Source organism: Platalea leucorodia (genome assembly GCF_965183815.1).
Source record: "Platalea leucorodia genome assembly, chromosome: 5".
Taxonomy (NCBI): Eukaryota; Metazoa; Chordata; class Aves; order Pelecaniformes; family Threskiornithidae; genus Platalea; species Platalea leucorodia.
Genome location: NC_138827.1, coordinates 77567966 through 77588831, shown reverse-complemented (window position 1 = coordinate 77588831; position 20866 = coordinate 77567966). Strand labels below are relative to the sequence as shown.

The window sequence follows — 20866 nt, the reverse complement described above, 5'->3', positions numbered from 1 at the left end:
TAGAAGTTTGCCAGCTGACTTGAAGCTATGGACAGCAACCAACCTTCTCCAGTCAGATGCTGTCTCCGTATTTAACCTCTTGAGAGTATCCAAATTAATTCAAATCTGCGTGTATAGGGTCTGGCAGGAATGGGGTTAACTTTTTTCATAGCAGCCCCTCTGGTGCTGTGTTCTGGATTTGTGGCTAAAACAACATTGATAACACAGCAATGTTTTGGCTGTTGCTGAAGGGTGCTTGCCCAGCCTCAAGGCTTTCTCTCTTTCCCACTCTGCTCCCCCAGCGAGTAGGCTAAGGGTGGGCAAGAACAAATCTTCTGGAAGATTTAATTACTTTTGATAGATTACTAGCAAATGGGAACCACCAAAATCCTTTGCAGATCCTCCACTGCCACTCAGCTCTTTAACCATTTGTAGTTCCTCTGCATGTTACTTGAGCCACCAAGGAGATCTGGGATTAAGTACAGGTCAGACTGTACATAAGAGTTTATAAATATTATTGATAGACACTCTAATAAGTTAATCAAGTCTTAGACAGTAGTGGTTTTGACTACAGAGTTAATATTTCTATTGCATCTAAGAGTGCATATCACCTTTCTAGTATAATTTATCTTACAGATGTCTTATTAACTCTTTATTAGTCATAACAGGAACTTGACTATCAAGTATGGCCAAGCTCCTGCCTGTGATAGAAGAGTGAGATGTTCTGCAACAGTCAGTTCAAATCCCAGAGGACAGCCTGCCCCAATAAAGTGCTTCCAGGAGAACCACCACAGACCTCTGTATTTGCAGTGTTCCCCCTTCCTGGGGGAAGTAGCCCAAAGACTGGTTGGGGTTTTTTTGCTGCCTTGTTCTTTTTTTTCCCTGTTCCACTCCCCCAATATTTTTTCATTCAGTGAAAACAGATTTGTTCCATTAAGTTCTCTAGAGACACTCCTTAGAACTCCAGTGCGTAATAACTAAAACCAAATTTACCTACAGGCCTAGCATATCTTCAGCATAAAAGACAGTAAGCAAACAACTGAAAAGTGCCTTTTCTCTCCAAGATCTCCTGGACTCTTACCTTACATGGAAAATGACACCCATTGCCCATGACCAAGGAATTTTCAACTAAGCATTACAGAAACCAATAGCTGTTTTATCAAAAATGCTAAACAAGTAATTCATAATTACTTCGACAAATACCACATTAGAACAAGATTTCTGTGGAAATAAATGATGCAATAAAGTCAGGTTCAATAAAATCATGATGATATCCCTTCATGGCTATACATAATGTCCTTGTCATTAAGAAATGAAAAATTACTGGTAGACAAATCGTGCTGTATTGAAGCACTTAAGCCTTTTGCCAAAGAGAAACCTGAAATGAATCTTGGGTGGATTAGTAATGCTTGAATTTTTTAGGACTTAATATTACCATGTTCATTCCTTCTTATATTTGCTGTACAGAAGTATCCGTTCGGATTATTCAAAGAGTGTCATGTTCTCGGTTATCACCACTATCATTAAATATGACAGTGAACACGTAGAACCATAAGACAAAAATTAACTTTTCTTGAATTCTAGCCCTGACCCTGACAAAAACTCCCTACTCAAGACTTCTTTCATTCAACGAAGGGAGATACACTCAATGAAATGCTATTAGTCTAGTAAACCCCTTAAGGGGTCATTTTTTGTTCAGGCATTAAAATAAAATACCAGGTAATATTCTAGTGTTGTATAAGCTCAGAGGGAAGAGTTTATTAAATCATTATTTTTGTAAAGGCTGAAAAATAAAAACAAATGCTTTTTTTTGGTTGCTATTAAACACATACATATTTACAAAATACGTGCATCTTGTATACTGCAGATGTATTGCAGAATTTAGCCAGAGATGGAGACCATTGACTGAGAATCCTTACAAAAATATCATTAAAGTTGGTTTTAACCAACTCTGTGGAGAACAGAAGTCCAAAGCATAACAAGAGAGCCTGGAAGACATACATTCCTCAAATCCAGCTGAAAGCCCACTCCCTTGACAAGCAATGTTTTGGGAGATGTACAGACCCACGCGTCCTTGGCCAGTCTTGGGCAACGGGGCATTCGTAGAGACGCGACATAAGACTTCTCAACTCTGCTGCCCAGGGAAATTTTTTCCATTGGCGAAGGAAATTAGAGTGGCATCAGCATCCTTACACTGACGAGTGCGGTTCTGGAAGACAGAAGACTTGGAGGAACTTCCCTTCATCCTCAGTGCGCCAGCCTTTGGCAAAACCTGCAGAAAGCAACAGCCAGGCAACACGCTTATTTTCTTTATACCCCCTGACCATAGGTGCGTCACCTGTGGAAGGCTCTTACAACCCTTAAGCTTAGTTTTCAGTGGGGCACTAATGGCTCAGGGGGAAATCTCAAGGCTTTAACCAGGATACACTATTCCAAAAGGGTAGCTGGATGCCCTGCTATCAACGTCAGTGTTCAGCTATTTAACACCTTATAAACATGTCTGTGTTTAGCAGCTGAGCTTTTTGATATTTGATAATTTTATCGAGCTACCTCCTGGGCCCAGAAGCAAAGATGATAGAGAATCAGCATTAGTTTTTTGAGGGAAGGTAAAAGGAGAGCAAGATGCATTCTTGTGCATTTGTTATGCATATTTTTGGGAGTTATACAACTTTAGTTTTGCAAAGCAATTTTCTGACTTTCACTGACAAACAAATCTGATCTGAAAAATCTTACATCAGCAGGGTTGGTTTGCAGATGTTATTTGCACCATTTATTTATCAAAAATAACTAGAAAATGTTTTTAAAACATCATTCCAAACTGTACAAATAGGAATGTGACATGGGCTGTCTGTTTTACTTATACTGTTTTACTGCTTCATATTCTGAGCAAACAGAGAGGCTATTTTCCCCAGGGGTTCAGGAGGGCATACTATTTCATTTCTTCAGAAAATTGTTTCTCTGGATTTCAATCTTTTTAGCTAGATATGACAAAATGTAATATCAAGAACACTTATGCTTTTTATCAGCTCTATTTTCAAAGCATAAATAATAGATCAGTATACATTTAAGTCAGGTGACCAAGTCTTGTTTCAGAAATCAAATAAGCATTTTGCAATTTTTAAATGATGCTGTACATTTTCACAACAGTATCATTATGCCTTTAAAATGCTTTCAAAAGCCGGATTTATAAGCATGGAATGATTTTGAAGATATTTCACTAGCGTTAATAATACCTCACTTAGGTGGCATTCAATTTTCTGAATCCTTGGGTTAATGAGGCAAATAAATCAAAATTAAATTGGCCTTGGAAAAAAAAATTCAAACAAAATTGCATCTATCATATTATACATCCTGAGACTCCTTCAGTACTGTTCACAATGGCTAACAATATTCCAGCGCTCAGAACCATTACACTTACTCATAACACAATCTGAGATCTTAAAATCAAATAGATCAGACTTCCATGACTAGATTAACATAATTCCTTATTATAACATATCAGGAGTATTCACAATAAGTTGCACACAGTCTTAGTCAAGTACTTCCCATTAAGTGTCTCTAAATTTCAACTGCCCTCCATTTGTTCAAATAATCTAACAATTCCCATCCAGGAGGATTTCACCATTGCAAACCAGTAAGGTAAGTTTTAAGATAAGCCTTAAAAAGAAAATACATTCTGCAACCAGGCTGTCATTCACCATCTCTTTTAAAAAGCCCCAGCAACACACAGCTGTAGCCAAATAGCTGAAACAAACAAAAATCCTAGCATTTTTTAAAAATAAATACATTCAGTCATATTGCTGTAGTAGGAATGGTGGAAAAAAAATATTACCTTCACTCCTTTCTCTAAAATATGAGAGAAAGGAAATATTTTCCAGATACTATAAGAGGGATTCTACTGTTGTGGAACACCAGTGTTGTCAGTTCTTTTAAAAAAAAATGGTTAATAATATACGATACAGAGAAGAACTAAAGATGCCTAAGTTGTTACCAGAAGTAATAAATTCAGCATGAGCAAACAACAATCAACAAATACTGACGTGCAATGACACAGCAGTTGCCATTGTTCTGCTGCTGTTACTTGTAGCCCAGCAACAACTGCACTTCTCTACCCATGGAGTCACCCACCTGCATGTGGGCATCCTTTCACTGTAAGGGGCTTCCTACAAACACAGAGCCCCAGTTGAAAAACAAACTTCCACTGAGCTGTTGTAACCACCTTCATCTGCTAAGTCAGCAGCATAGACTCAAGATTTCCATATACACACTATTTACATTTTTTAATGGAAAATACTGCACAAAAGTAGGTTGGGTATTTTTTTCCAAAATAAGTTAGTACTATTAACATTTAAAATTTAATGAAAGCATACAAAAAAGCTCAAGGTTTTTTTTTTTTATTTTGAAGCAGTTAAGGGCCCAAGTGCCCCTACATGGCACAGGCTGAAAGCAACAAGAAACAGCACAGAAACATGTTTGCACAATTTCCCCAGGCAGCGCCTTCCTTGTGGCTTTGCAAAATAGTTTGTATGGCCAAGACCTTGATTAGGAGTAATTCATGTGATGATCTAATGTATTTGTTTTGCTTTTCCTCCCAGAGAACAAATGACACCACACACAGTCAAGAATTTTCTAACTGTTGGTTAAAAAGTAGTGAGAAAATCTGTTAGAGAGACCCTTCCATTTTAATGAAACTTTCATTAGAAAAGTTTTTAGGTTTATTAGGAATTTATGCTCGCTTGCTGTACGTACATACTAGTCAATCTCCACAGCCAAGAGTCTGAGAGAGAAAGCTACTCCAGAGAAAGCACTCACCCTTCTGCTCACAGCAGATTTGGGAGAGATGGGCTCCATTCAGTCCCCATCCCACATCAGCCACTTGCATCAGCTGCCTCCTGTGCCAGGGTCCCAGTACAGCCAAACGTTACTGGGGACTAGGGGTTCAGACTTTTGACAGCTTAAAGAAAGCCATTCCAAAAGGTGTTGATTTCACCTCAATATAGAACAAAATAAGCATTTTTCCCAGCTCCTGAATTAAAGTTCAGCACCTAACTCCAGCATGCTGACACTGCTCAGCGCCCAGCTGCTGAGGAAGCAGATATTTTAGAAGAACAAGAAGTTCTACTTCAACATATTCCTTTGAGTTTTGGTCATGACAGACAGCATTGATAGAACGCCACCATTCAGTGGTTACTCAATTGCTTGCTCAGAATGACACAGTAATTTTATTCTGATTTTTAGTCTACAGAACAGAAGCCAGAACTGATATCAGTCCTCTAGAGGCTTTATGCTCTTTGGCCAGAAGTATTGATTTGTGGTTTTATAGCACCTACCAGGTAGTGGTTGTGCACTATCATTATCCAAATAATTTATAACAACAGGTGAGGAAGAAGACTTGGAAACTAAACCAAATGTATCTTGATCTGCTCAGGGAAAGGATGAAACATTGCTGGAGCAGCTAAAACAGCCCTTTAAATCAATATGTGGTACAGGTCTGAGATACTCTCGTGTTCTGAAAGGCACGTAAAAGCATGTAAACTTGCATTATTATCATGCACGGAACCAACTCTTCCGAGTGTTATCATGGGAGTAACACGAACACAGTGACGTGTCACCTGCTTGCAGGGTCAGGCTTTAGCCGTAAATCAGAATATGAAACTTAGACTACATTAGAACACAATAAAAAGGGTTAAAGAAACTCTCCCAGAAAGAAGTATTGTACAGGAAGCCAATGGCACAAGGCTCCTTTCTACTACGGAACCAATGTTAATTTAAAAGCCAAGATTCATTTGAAAACATTCACCTGTAAATCAAAAAGTCCCCAAAGATTAATTTCTGCATTTACACTATTTGCAAAATATATTTAACTTAGAGGCATCCTTTTTTTCCTGAAATAATTGCTTACAAGATGAGAACTAAAACACAATCTCAAGTGTAGTAAAGGTAATTGCTGCACTTACTGCTCGTGTCATGTTGATGTATTACTACGTATCAAAGGTCACAGTTCTGTACTCATACATTATCAAATTTGAAAGAGCAATATTCGATTCCGACCAACCTTTAAACTGCCCAGAATGTGTGTGAAAATGGATGTCGGGCTAACTTGGGTTTTAAAAAAATGAACCCATGTTTCGGAAGCTGAGGGGTCAATCAAGCCAGACAGACAGGGTTAGGTGTCACTTCTGTGCGTCTAATACTCTCTTAGATTATCAATGAGGTGCAGTACGCCGATCACAAGCTAAAGCAGCTGTACTAATGAAAATGAAACAGTCTGAAAAAATTAGGTAATACAGGCCTGTGACACAGGGCAGTACCTTGTGGACAATAATGCAGGAATAAGGACATAAATCACCATTTAGATACAATAAAACCTGCAATACCCACCCTGAAAGTGTGTGTCTATGGAATCGCAAGCCAAAGTCAGCATCTTCACAACTCCACAGTCCCCTCTGAAGTTGCCCCACAATTTTTTTTATACTGAGTCAAGGCAGGTCTTCCATGCCTCTTCTTCACTGCGCACACAAAATTTTGCAGTCGTATGCTAGCCTGACCTTTGAGGGTGGGTAGCTGGCTGTTCATGCCATGAGCCAGGAGTTCTCACAATTGGTTGCAGCACAGATAAATGGGTCTTATCAGAGCCTACCCAACCTTGAACAACTTTCTTTTCCTACTTATGCCAGTCCAGCTGGGCGGGTGTCTGCACTTAAGAGGCTGGGGCAACCTCATCCTTGTTTTGATAACATATGAGGTCCTTTAAAAAAAAAGGAAAAAAAAAAAAAAATCTATGAAATCCAAGTTGATTTGAGTACAGCCAGCACAGAATGAACTACTAAATAGAATTATCACCTTAAAACCATAAATCACTACTATGCAAAGAGCAACCTGACTCTTACCCCAGCCATCATCATAATCCAGATCAGATGAATATTCGATAGCTATTTCAGAATCAGGTTTTTCCTGAAGAAGTTACATACACAGCAAAGGCAGCATATATTCAAACAACAAGCTATAGAATTTAATTCCGTACTCTTTAAAATTTGCTTCATTTGGTAAAATACCAAATTTCAAAAGGGGAGCACAAGTTTAATTATCATCTCAATTACAAGCAGAAAAGTTAAGACAGACATTTCATGAAGTCTATTAGACCCTAACAATTCACACTAATTAATGTCTTTGCTATTGATTTTAATGGAGTTTCAACTGCAGGTGATGTAATTAATAGTCAAGGCCATAGCTAGGGATTAAAATGATACTTCTGGTTAAAGATACTGTTTATAGTACCTAAACACACGTACCCTTTACTAATGAAACAACAAGGCTATTACAACAATAAGACCCTAAACTACAAATATACAGGATCTCCTGTTTAAATAAAAGCTCAATACACAAAAAATACAAGATACAAGTATAAACATTCCTTAAGAAATACCAACTTTCATATTTCTTCTAAAACACCATTTAAAATCGTTTTCTTAAAATTAATTGTCTTGGTGTTTTTGTAAAATGTTTTTCTTTGTGTGCTGAACAAGTCAAATATAAGTTTCATCAACTGAGTAAAACTCCTTGAAGCGATGCAAGGAATTAGAAGGCAGACCACTTCAGGAGAGCTGGAAGGTCTCTGTTGCTTGAGTTTTCTACAAATCCAGCATCTCTATTTTCATTTAGGCAGCAAAAAGGAGAGAGAAAGAGAGAAAGAGAGAAAGAAATATTATTTCAAAGTTACAAATTTGGAGATTACTTTGAATTTACCAATTGAACACCCAAAATTGCCAGATCTCCATTATCTGCACCCCTTGTTTTCTCCTGTATCTGATTATTTCAGGATTTTGCTGCATATATTTCTCTCTGGCAGTTGCAATCTCCTTGTTGCAAATTATTTTTGTCACACAATAAAAGGAGAATACATGATTTCACAGTGGCAAAGGCTTATGAAGCCCTCCTGAAAAACATTAGCAATTGTTTACTGAGAATCCTAGCAGTACAACGCCAGGTACGTACAGAGGCAGTCCTGAAGTAGGTTTGTTCCCGCAGTGACTACAGTGAGAAATAACTAGTATTATGAGAATCAGTCAGGACCCTCCCTTCTATGCAAAAATTAAGTCATGATCAAATTGATTTTATGCAACCTTGAAAGGGTTGTATTATGATTCAGTGCTCTAGATTTTGCACTGTTGCCAAGTTAGATAATCTACCAAGAATCTTCGAAGTGTTTGCTTTAATCTCAAAACCCCATGGTTTGGGAACAAATTATTGTATAATCAATACATTTCATTCTAAAACCCTTCTCTCTATCCTGCCCATCATACACCTCTCTAGGTCTTATTCTTGCAGAGAAAAGATTGAATGTGACCTGACAGGACCCCAGAGAGGTTCACAAATCAAAAGCAATGGTGAAGAGAAGTCAAATTCCTTGAGACTCACAATCTTAAGGGACAACTCAATGTGTTGTTTTTTTTTTTTTTTTTTAAAATGCTGGAGGAGAGTTCTTATTGTTAAACACTATTATAACTTATTCTATTTGTTGTGTAAACAAACCCCTAGTAAAGACCAAGTGCTAAGAAATTCCTACATACTCAGGATGCCATGCTTTTCCTCTTTCCTTCAGAGCATGAGTATACTTAATTTCAGACTACCAGATAATCTCAACTATGGCACACTTCTGATGGAAGTTTACGGTTTGTCCTCTGACAGAAGCTTTGGTGTGTTACTACACACCGAGACCTGGAAGCCAACAGCCCCATAGGAACATTAGCATTCAAAGAGCTGGTTGTAATTCCTCACCTTTATCACCCTCCACAAACTTGAGACCTGTGAACTCTGCCTAAAGACCACACGCTGGAAGAGAAGAGCACTGCCACAGATCAGTAATTAACAGTTTCACAAACACTTTCCTTTCAGAGAATCAAAACTTCCTGACAATAGCCAAAAATCTTGTTATTTAATACATTCTTGAGTGAACACAGGAAAGACACACACCATTAGAAAGAATCCATTGGTCATCGAGTAATCTCCTATTGCCCTCTCATTCTCAAACTCCATTTTAAACCTATTGCCTCCTGCAAGACTATTTGTCCAAATCATTAGGAACTTTCAAACTTCCAATCTGAGTTTATCCATGGAAAACTTACTTTCCTCCTACTGTTTATGCACTTGATATATTTGTAGCCTTTTTTTAAATTAGTTTGTATTAGGGATGTGTCTTCTATACAGTCTCCTATATGCTACAAACATATATGTGAAACTTCAGAGGCTCACTACACCAGAAATCTGGACAGGTTTGCATTTATCAATTCAAGAAAGTAATTGAAACATGAGATGCTGAGATCTGAGGCATTAACTTTTAACCATGTGACTGGACAGGAAAGAGCATCTTAGAGATATTAGGAAAAAAAAAATCTGCAAGACATGGAAGGAAATGAAGGCCTAAAGATTTTGCTCAAGAACCCTCAGTAAACTGGTCAAATGATTATTTGCCAACAAAGATGCAAAATGAATCTTCAAGGTGGTTGTTCTAGTGAAACATTCACAGAGAAGCCATTCCTTACCCCACAGACAATCTTTCTCATTGTGCAAGACCTAACAAAACCTCACTCTAGAAGCGGTTTATTTAGAAGAACTTTCTTTACATCCAGTACTCTTGTACTGATTATGTTCAGACTGTATGAAGATTAAGACTTTTGAAGTTTTTAACAGCAGACTTAACTATTGAATAATGAAGTTTCCTCTAGCCTACTCACTCATCCATCACCACAGATCTACAAGTGCACAAATATTGCTAAGTTCAGAATCATGCACCAGAGAAGTGCTTCTCCTAGCCTTTGAAGGTTAACAAGGTTATAAAAATTAATTACTGCTACAGTTTCACTAATCCTAGAAGTAGAAAAGAACTTCTAAGTTCTTATGTTTAAATACAAAGGATAAGAGCAACTTTGCTATCACCTCTAGTAAGAACTAGACAGTCTTATTCTACCGACTCATTATCATCCGCTTATTCTGGAATTAATTCTAAAAAGCAAACAAATTTCTCCAATATGATTCATTATCAATTGCATCCTTATTATTTCTGACATAAGATCATGATATTAACCTGGGGTATGTACTGCCATGTAGTAACAGGCAAACCCTGCAACATTTTCTGAAAAATCTTTTCAAGCTCTTATCATCTTTATCTCTTGATTAAGACCTTGTTCTGACAGACAAAACCACTCTTCCTTCCGCCACCCCCAATCTGTTTCACTGTCATTCTTTTCTTTAAATCATTCCATCGGCTTCTACTCATGCACCACATGGGGTTCAACCTTCTTGTTCTCGACTTCAAGGCAACCATACGCACCCCTAGTTCTAGGCTTTTGATAACCTCTAGACCAGTCCATAAATTGTCAGCTTCTGCATCATCTTCATTTGCCTTTCCTTGTGAGCTTCTGCTTTTCCGGCTTGTAAGCTGAACAGCTTTCTTGAGACAAACCATCTTTATATCAAGATTCCACTAAATGATCTATTTCTGTCAAAATGTCCAAGGGTAATCAATTGTGTTCTCCTTTAGAATAAGTAGTAGAATTTGAAGTAGCATTCCCTCATTTCCCTGTTCTGCAGGCTTCTTGTTCAAATTTAAGTTTTACTAACTGACTCATTTAAATTTATTTTGAACTAGAACACTCATTTGTCTTTCGTGGCAGATTTTACATAGCCCAGATAATTCCTGCCTAATATATAATCTCTGCAATTACTCACAATATTTCAGAAGCAATAAAAACATGGCACCAACAAGCTTGCCAAGTATTGCTTTACTACCCCGCTCAATTTTGCTTTTCATCCAGGCCACATGAAGAAAGGGGGCTTGTATAACATCTCTCAGAAGTAACATTTTCACAGGACCAAGCTTTTAAGTACTTTTGAAAAAATTATGATTCAAGTACATATTAGGAAGTCAGAAGACAACAACACATGAAACCGTAGCACTTGTAATATTTTTTCCCCCTACTTTCTTCCATCTTCTCATCTTTTGAGAGTCAGTCTGCAATTGGATTAAATACCACTGATAATTGTTGTACCTTTTTGCTCTACATACGCCTACTACCAAGTTTTTGGGGGTTACAAAGGCATGACTAAGTGTGGCTACTGCTGTTCACTGACAGGTATTTTTAGATTTCGATCCAATTTCTATTGGACAGGCGTCTTTTACTATTGCCACACTTGCAGTAGACAGAAGCCAAGAAGCGTCTGCTGCAGAAACAGAATCCTCTTCTCACATTTGTATCGGGACTGGGGCACACATACTTGGCAGAAGTAACATATGAATGCTTACTGTAAATTGAAGAAAGCCCAAAGTCTATTATTATCATACGTATCTCCCTGAGCCTGAATTCACTTACAGATTAATTAATCCTCTACCTCATTTACTATAGCTCCTTTAAAACCCTGAAAAATTAGAAAGTTGAGTAGATCTTTCTCTACCAAAATACCAGGACATCCTTAACATCTTTTTCAAGCCTTCTGAAGCAATTAATGGGAACAACTGCTCACTTTTTTTAGTATGAAAGCCTTTCAGAAAAACCTCTATCATGTACTTAAAACTCACTTATTCTTCTCCTCCTCAAAAATTCTACGTAGTCTTAGGTCTCATAAAGCTAGGTTTTCACATTTTAACAAGTATTTGTTTTCACATCAGGTTGACTGTGTCTACTTGATCCTTCAGTGACATATTAAACAGAAAGTATCAATCATTTCTGTGGCAAGTTGCTAATGTCACATTTAAGAATGTTGGAAGAAATAACGCCTTGCCATCCCCCCCACCCCATACCAGATACTGAGTCTCCTTTTTAAAAAAAAAAAAAAAAAAAATCAGATTCCCAACCTAAGAAGAAACAATTTCCTTGACAAAAGCAGGACATCTGAAAACAGACATCTTCCAGGCTAATGAAAAAATTTTAATCTATAGCTCCAGTATCAACAGATTATTTTATCAGTCAATTCAACAGATTGATATAGCAACCTGATAGCTCAGTGGTTGCTTGTCATGTGAAGGACCTAAAATTACAAAGAGCCTGACACTTAAGATACAAATTTTTAAAAGGAAATAATACATGGGCCTACAGTAATCTTAACTTCTGAAGTGACAGTAATTCATGCATTCACATCCCATGTGAGGGATCATAACATCAAATTTTACTTGGTTTTAGTGCTTATAACATAAATACATCCAACAACTTACTCTGCTGAATTACTGAAATATTCTGTGGGTTTTTTTTTTTTCTCAAAGACATCAGCCTTTAAACAGATAAGTTAGTGAGATACAATACACAATGTAGAGATTAACATCTGAAAGTCTTACGAAATGAGTGAGCTTGTCACCTTTCAGGCAAAATTATTTCTATTTTAAAGAAGTTCTGGAATATAAAATACATTGTCTTAAAATATTAAAGAATGCATTCCCCTATCACTTTGTACCCAGTACTTTTACCACACCCTAAGATATGTTTGGAAAAGGGACTGTTTTCTTTGTATTCCCAACTAAGATAGTCACACACAAGATGGTTACCTGCCTTTACTAATTGTTGTTTATAGCCAAAACACCTACAAGTACTCCTTTAATCACATGTGTCCATTCTGTCTATGAAGACTACTAATTAAAATATGAATTGCAATTTAGTTAGTGAACCAGAAAAAAAAATTCCTCATTTATCTAAATACAGACCAAACTTGATTCTGACTGATGGAAGGGTTGAGCTTCTAACTAACCCCAAAGAATCATAAAATAAAGCATATATTTAGCAAAGAAAATTAATCATTGCTGTTCACGTATAATTATGTCTCATATAAAGACATGGATACTAAGGTCATGTTTAGATATGTTTTTCTTGTAGATGGCTTTTGAGCTACTAAGATTTAGCTTTTTGCTGCCTTTATGCTGTAAAACCAGTTCACTTTGGGACCAAGACTATGGATAAAAAAAAACATTTTTGAGGTTCCTCCTTCCCTGCATATAGTGTGGTACACAGCAAACATCACACATGATAAAACTCACCAGAACTACTACTAAATCAACCAAGTTACACATGGTCAGCATTTATTTCTAAAAAAATCCGATTGATTTAGGTACCTCACTTCCAGGCACCAGAAAAATTCTACTCCAGGTTCCCAACTCATATTTAACAGGAAATGTATAACAAGTGTCCTTAGCTTGAAAAGCTATACAATAAAAAAAGTACAGTTTCAGTAATCCAGCAGCAAATATTCACTGTAATTTTTAACAATAAATAGTATCAACAGACTTTAGGCACAGTTAGGAAAGTCTTTTGTCAAATGCACATCCGCTTCCCCTACTGGTCAGGCATCTATTTCTATTCTATCAAAGCCACCTTAGCTATATATAGACTTGCGCCTTTTAAGGTGTCATATTCCTTCTGAACTTCCACAAAGTAACTGTAGAATAGCTGCATACAGCAGAACAGAAATTCTCTTCAGTTTTAGGAATCACAAAGCAAGTATTGCTGCTAGATGTCTTTATTTTCCTTTAACAAAATACACAAAGGCACAAAATTCACTTATATCTTGTCATTATTATACAGGTATAAATAGTGCTTTGTATTCAAGTACAATCAAGTGCAGAGACTTTCTATATTTTATGTAAACACAAAACAGTTTTGTATGTACATGCCTCTGGTTCATCTGCAATGCAAATACCAAAGGAGATGCCATTTATCTGAGTGCCATTTAACTGAATTCTGTCAAAAAGTGAGACAATGAATAACATTAACACCACCGCAATGACACTTCCATATGCTTAAGTCAAATGTCGGATGACACTTTAGCTTGTAAACATCTGTGTATTTAAAATGTACTCAATTGATTTTAACAGGGAAGCATTAAAAAGTATCTTAAGTTCACTAGACCAAACTTATTAGGTCAGCTGCTGCCAGTAATTGCTCTTCATGTGTGACAGCTAGAGAGATGCCAAATTACAGGTCACCCTTAGCAAAGCTTATACTTTAAGTTTTTAAATATGCAAACTGAACTAGGGCTACAACTGTTAGACTTCAACCAACTATACATTCTGTGTGTTAACTTATTTAAAGACACATGCTTAATTTACAATACCCACTTTTACACATAGCTTTGACATACTGTGGCAGTTGAGGCAGTTTAAGCTCAAGCGAGATTTTTAAGTTGTACCATTAAAAAAAGCTCACCTGAATAGTAACAACAGGCATGAACAAAGCTAAAAACTAGCTACAGAAGGCACTTGAAGTACTTTATTCTGCTTTCATTAAAGATTCTTCACTTTGTTCAGCTGAAATAGACTCTGAAATAGAGTCTTCAGTTGTTGAAATGTTTTCTGCTTCTTTTTTTTCAACATCTTCAGCTAGCTTATCACTTAGCTGCTCAGGACTTGGTGTTTTATCATCTGTCTCATTTGTCTCAACAATCTGGGCCGTGTCATCTTCAGATTCTGTGAAAAGAAAAATGATGAAATAACCATTTCCAGAAATGAAGAGGTAGCTAATATTCTTAAAAAGCAAATGAAACAACATTTTGCAATCACACACAGGTTTTGACTAGTCACTGCATGAAGTTCTCAACTGCTAAACACTGTTTTATTTTTCTAACAAGAGGGTCACAGGCAAAACCTGTAAATTTAAGAAAAAAAAGAATATACTATGGAAAAGAGTTCAGATCCCACTGTGAAAATATTATATATTATTTATACATGTTCATCCTCAACAGAACATTTCTAAGCTTGTCCATTAATGTGAGACAGTGTCAGAAACAAGACTATAGCTTTTTCTATAGGAGTTTAATCTGTACACAGAACCTAAACATTCTATTTGGTGGAAACTACTTTAAATACAAGGAGCCAGATAACCAGAAAAAAAAAAAAAGAAAGATTGGAATAATCTAGTTGTCAACATCTCAAAACAGCCAATGAAAATTACTGTGTATTCTCAATCTTCCCACAGGAAGTGTAGGAAGGATACACAGGAGTACCTTTACTCTCAAACTGCGACTGGAGGTTTTTTTGATAACAGGCACATTTGGAAGATCAGTCAAAAATATTTATCCTCTAATAATTACTACCTCTAAAGAAGTAAATTCTAGCTTTATAACAAGATTTCAGTAGCATATGAGAAATAAGAGACAGTCACATTTTGAAGTAAGCAAAGCACTGAAAAACTGAACACTAAGTGTTGCACCAAATGACACAAAGGTACTGTAGAATGATACTATTGATGGCAGTTTATTTATTGACTAGTATTAGTCAATACCATACAGCATTAATGCATACCATGAAGGCAAACAGTTTGCAAAACTAGTGCAAAGTTACAGCTCAAAAATGCTAACCTTATCAAATGTTTGTAATTTCATATTTATCAAAACACATTGGGTGTCTGAAAGTAATCAGACTGCTTCAGGCTAATATTCACAGAACTCAAGCAGTGCTGAAAGTTTTAGAACCATTGCTCTGGCTTCTTGGGTCACAAATGACAAGAGTGGCTGCTGCACACCCTTGTCCAGCAGACCTGGTACAACTGTCTGTCACCAAGAACTCGAGACCCCTCTCCCCACACACAGCTCCATCTAGCTAGTTCCAGGCTCCACTTCAGACTGCTCAGTGCAGCCCAGCTTCTCCGTTTCTTCTTCTGACTTGATCTTCCATCTTAGCAAGTTTGCAGCTGACTTACCTCCTGATTCAGCTTCCTTCCCTGCTTTCTCAACCACAGGCTGCTCAATACCTGTGCTAGCTTCTTGTTCCAAAATTTCTCTGGAGCCATCTGTCAGATGGCCAATCCACCTATTTCTGCCCAAGCAAACTAATGTTCCCAGTCTCTTTCCAGACTACCCCCTCTCCCTTCCTGCTCTTCAATTTCCATCTTGATGCCATCCCAGCCTGTGCTCAATCTTTATCTCCCAACTGTCAGTTTTCTTTGTCTCATCTCTACATTTTTTTCTTCAGCCTCAAATTCTATGAATAAGTTTGTGCCTTTTCCTGCTACAATCCCTCCACACTTGACTTACATTCCTTCTTTATTGCTGCTGTTTAGGCTCGAGTCAAAGAAAGTATAGGATGTGAGGAAGAGACAACTCCATGCCCTCTCAACTCATTTGTAGCATAGCCCAACCATTACTTATTTACAGAGTTTCAGTCCTGCAGTCCTCAACTGAATGATGCTGAACACTCTGCAGAAGTGTTATTAGTCTGATCAAGGTGAAGAGACTATTCATTCAGTCTGATCAGAAGGATGCTGAGCATCTACGTGTTTGAGGACAGCCCCAAGGACAATCAGCCACTAGCAGAAGCAAGCAGAAGCTTCTAATGAAAAGGAAAAAACCTGATCGAGTGCATGTTCTAACCGCCTATATTCAAAGGAACAGGAGAAGGATGCTGCTTTCATTTTTATATTCTACTAAAAGGTGTGGAGATACTGCTTATCTAAGAAAAAAACTGTCAGGTATTATATGACCTTTCCCCTCACCTTGTTCTTGATTAAACTTAGTGAAACTCTTGAAAGTCTCCAGAATATACAGTTAAAACAAACAAGCGTACATAGAAAATTTTGGTCTAATAATTAAGTCTGACAAAGTTATAAGGAACTAAAGAGTAGGTCCTTTAAATGAGTAGTCAGGGCAATCGTAGTAAGTGGTGCTACTAACTCCAACTAGAAAGATGACCAGCCTTCATTAAACATATACAGTGATTCCATTTTAAATACACTGATTAATGGAAAGCTTGCCTAAATTCAGCTTGATCTCAATACTGCATGATTTAATTAAGGGCAGTAGCTAACAAGAGAAAGCTCTGACTGTAAACTTAAAAAGATGACAAAAGGAAATTAGTGTCCTTGATGATTAATATTTAATCCATGATTTAACTGAAGAATGCAGCTACACATACATGATCTCAACAGCAAACAGCCCTATGCTGGCCTGAGGCAAATTTAAGAGCTGTACCAACGCAACTTTAAAAAACCTGCTCCTGGCTACAGCAGTTGCTTTTTTTCCCCCAACGCTCCTGCTTAATGCTTAGCGCTTAGAAAGCATACGTACATATGTAAGTAGTCAGCTACCCCTCTTGTTGCAGAGGAGATTTCACTGTGTAACCAGTGAAATCACAGTACTGCATCACTATTAAATTAAGTAGAAGATGTATGTCTCATGTAGGAATTCACAAAAAGTGGTGTAAGATAATTGCACTAAAATACAGCTACTTAACTTGTACTTTCAAGACCTTTGGGACAAGTTTTCTTCACTACTGCAGCTCCCCATTAGGACAGACTTTCACACAGTGCCACGTGTCTGAAATATCTTCAAGGAACACGTGCTTCACAGCAGTCTGTGTTCATGGCTTTGATATCACAGAAAGCTATTTTGAAGCCTTTGAAAATGAAGCCCGATAATAGCATAGCATTTGATTCCCTGCACCCTTTACATCCTCCAAAAAAGGCAAGCTATGTTCTTCAGCAAAACTGAACTGTGGCAGACTGGAAACATAATACATTTTTAAACCAAAAGAACTTGTTTGCAAGTCATTAAACTCAAGGTGATTTGCCCATATCTGCTTGAGAAATCATTGAATTCTAGCCATATTAGCCGAACTAAGGAAAGATCACAGCAGGCAGAACCCACATCTTTGAAAAGAAACAATTGCTTACAAAAAAAAATATAGTGGGCTCATGCTCTCCTATGAAAGGGGAGCATATTTGGTAAAAAGACAAGCCAAATCTCTGAAACAGAAAATGCCTCCAGTCTTTTTTAAAAAAAGAAAAAAAAAAACACCACACTAAACTCAGGCCATTCTTTCCAGAATAAATACTCAAGTTTATTTCCCAGTCCTTTGTTCTGAACCAGTTTTATTCCTAGATAAAGTTTCTGCTCCATCTTTAACACTTGCCCAAAGCCAAGCGCTACTTTTGGTAGAACTCATAAATAAGCACACACCTGAAGCAGCATTATTTCTGAAGGACAGCGTTACTGTTATCCCTTCTGCTGAACAACAAACCAAGTTTCTGCATCTACCTTTTAAATGGAAGTCCTTTCAAACATACTAGCAGTTGCTGTATTCCAAGAATCCTTAAAAGTGACAGAGCATTAATCATCATAAAATATTTCATCTAGATGGTCAAGGAATTCCATAAAAACCTGGAGACAACACAGGAAGCTGTCTCCACAAACTGCTGACTGCCGTGGTGAAATCTGAAGTTCAAAGGCATCTAATGAAGACCTCTGAACATCAGCACCAGATATTCACCACAAAACACTGAAGCAGTCAAATTTTGTTTCAACCTTCAAAACATTGCTAAATGCTAAACCTGAATCAAGAACACAGCGTTTACAGTACCAAATATAGGCAAGGCAAAATTAATCAAGAGGATAAAAATGGTTCCTGTTGACTTTTTTCAATATGATCCAAACATTAATACTTCTAAGAGAACACATAAGAGAACAAACTAGCCTTTTGATGAAAAAAATTCAAGATTGAATCATTTAAGAAAAAGGTAAGGAAAGAACTGAAATATATTGCTTCATTCTGGTACTAGAATTTCCCAAGTTACTCTGCTGAACAGGGAAGCACGATGTTTGTGCCAGTAATCTGTATCAGATTGACAGCTGATGACTCCTTATTTCCAGAGGTTTAAAAAATCCAAGGTTCAGTGCCAACAGCGCTCCCCATAAACATTCTTCAGATCTCTTATCCACAGGAGTTGCATGTAACATGCTTGTCACTGCATGAGCACGCAACTGAAATGATTCAGCTTCATGCTCTACTCATTAGTAAAAGTAGCTGACTGCTAAAACAATATTTATAGCACTTCTGTATCACACTAGCTTGCAGTTTCTTCGAGCTATACAGATATGGTTTAAATGAGTTACAGATAAGAGTTGGATCTCCCTGTGTTGTCAACATTGTGAAGTTGGTCTCCTGATGTTAATGTTTGTCTACATCTGGAAGTGAAGATATACTCTATTCTTGCTGTGACAGCAGCTATATTACTGTAGTGAACAAAAGCCTTCCCTAGAGCTATACTTCAATGATAGCTTCATACCTTAAACTTACAATCAAGGAATATGTTCATTTATTAATAAAGCCCGACTGCCTGTAAGCAGTTGTGTTTCAAATTAGGGTTCTGATAGAAAAAGTGATTTACTGAAAATGGGATTTTCTCATTCATAAGAGATTACTTTGTAGCAAGTCGTAGGCAGTTAATGCACAGTGACAAACTGATAAGGTAGCACTGGCCTCTTCTACATCAACAAGACATTTCTCAGGTATTAGTTATGTAAAATATTAACACATACTATTTCTAGCTGCTTACTAATTATCAAAACAGAATGGTTTATATCATCTTGGAGATAAAATATTCAGAAAAGATCAGATATTTAAGCTAGATAAAACCAAAAGTCAGCATACCAGTTACTTATTTCCTATGCCTCTTTTGAAAAATTTCACCATATACTTCCTAGCAGGAAAAGAACTGGGGAATGAACCCCATAGCGGTTTCTTTTGTTGTTGTTTTTAAATAAAGAAGCACATTAATACAAGACCACACCAACAAAAAACAAGTAACTTTCAGTGTTAAAGGTAAATGGGTAAAGTTGCATTTACTGCAATAAAACTATATTTTATCCTGAAATACTTGATAAAATTCTGCTTTCAATAAAGCAAAAATTATTTGGCAGAATTTTCACTCCTACATCTCAAGTGCCTAATGGAAATCTCACACTAGTTCTTACAGTTTTACATTTTTTACAACATCTATAAACTGACTCAGCAGCTCAGACCCATTAAAGGCATAGTTTGATAAACATTTCCTTCAATGACAATACCAGCTTAATTAGCACACACATCCCCCCCCCAACCTCTAAAAGCCTGCAATTATGGATAATACTCAGAAGCACACATTTCCAAGAGCTGAAGGGCTTCCCCATTTGATTCACACAGAGGAAAATAAGCAGAGAGTTTTCAAGACCCCAGTAACAAATGATGCCTTTTCTACAAGAATCTTCTAACTTTAAAAGTAGCCAAGAAGCTACTACCCTACCCTCCACTCACTGAAAAGATGATCAGATTATTTGAGGGCAAAGATGATGCATCGTCTTAGCTTCACGCATCTGATTTCAGTCTTACTTTCATGCTAGTAATAGTACTTTTAATGAAGTAAGAGCACACTATGGCACAGGAAAAGAAACCAAGTTTTCCCTGTAACACACCCGCATCAGACCACACCCAGAGGTGGCTACGGCTTGGTATCACTTCCCTGCCAGTCCCATGCAGCCCTCATGCCAGAAAGTAAAGGTCAATGCCATTTTGTACTCCCTGTTAAAAAGATAATCAAGCAGAAACATTCTTTTGTTACACTCTCACTGTTTCCCACAGTTGGTGTGTTTCTAGCCTGAATCTCAGGGCTGTACACTATTCAATAGCTTCCCCTCATGATCCCTGTTTAAACTAATGTAAAATCCTATCAAGTACTCAATAGCATATCTAACTGGAGATTCCCTGGTTTAAAATTATAATTTCTGGAGACTTTCAAAACACTGCATCTTCCTGTTGGCTGTACACCAGATGCCTACTGTATCTGCAGACTATAAAATGTCTCAAAAGGAACTACGTTAAATTAAAATTGACAATTTGTCTTTGAACTCCCTGATTTTAAACAAGGCAGTTTTACTAGATTTTCCTGCCCTGAGGAAAACAACAAAAGGAACAAAGGCAGAAATTCCAACACACCTCAGTCAAATGACCTGCTGAACACAGTGAAAGTTAACGACTTCTGGACATATTCCCTTCTATTTCTGTAATGTACAGTGCTATTTTCTATCTGTTTATCAGTAATATTAGAGTGAAAAATTTTGTTATGCCATGATTTGCATGAGACGTATTGCTTAATACGAA

At 37.2% G+C, this 20866-nt stretch overlaps 1 protein-coding gene across 14 annotated transcripts in view; it reads right to left on the bottom strand.

The window, feature by feature from the left end:
* Positions 1 to 1833: 1833 nt before the first annotated feature.
* Positions 1834 to 20866, bottom strand: part of LNPK (lunapark, ER junction formation factor) — a gene marked incomplete at its 5' end in the record, with an annotated part of 55446 nt that continues 36413 nt past the window's right edge. For 12 of the 14 annotated variants that reach the window (XM_082314145.1, XM_082314153.1, XM_082314147.1 and 9 more), the window contains one exon: positions 13484 to 14425. In XM_082314145.1, coding sequence (XP_082170271.1) covers positions 14229 to 14425 — 197 coding nt within the window. In that variant the 3' untranslated portion in view covers positions 13484 to 14228. Of the gene's footprint in view, positions 2252 to 7542; positions 7628 to 13483; positions 14426 to 20866 lie in introns of those variants that run through there. The other 2 variants (XR_014228385.1, XR_014228386.1) reach the window with 2 other exon arrangements.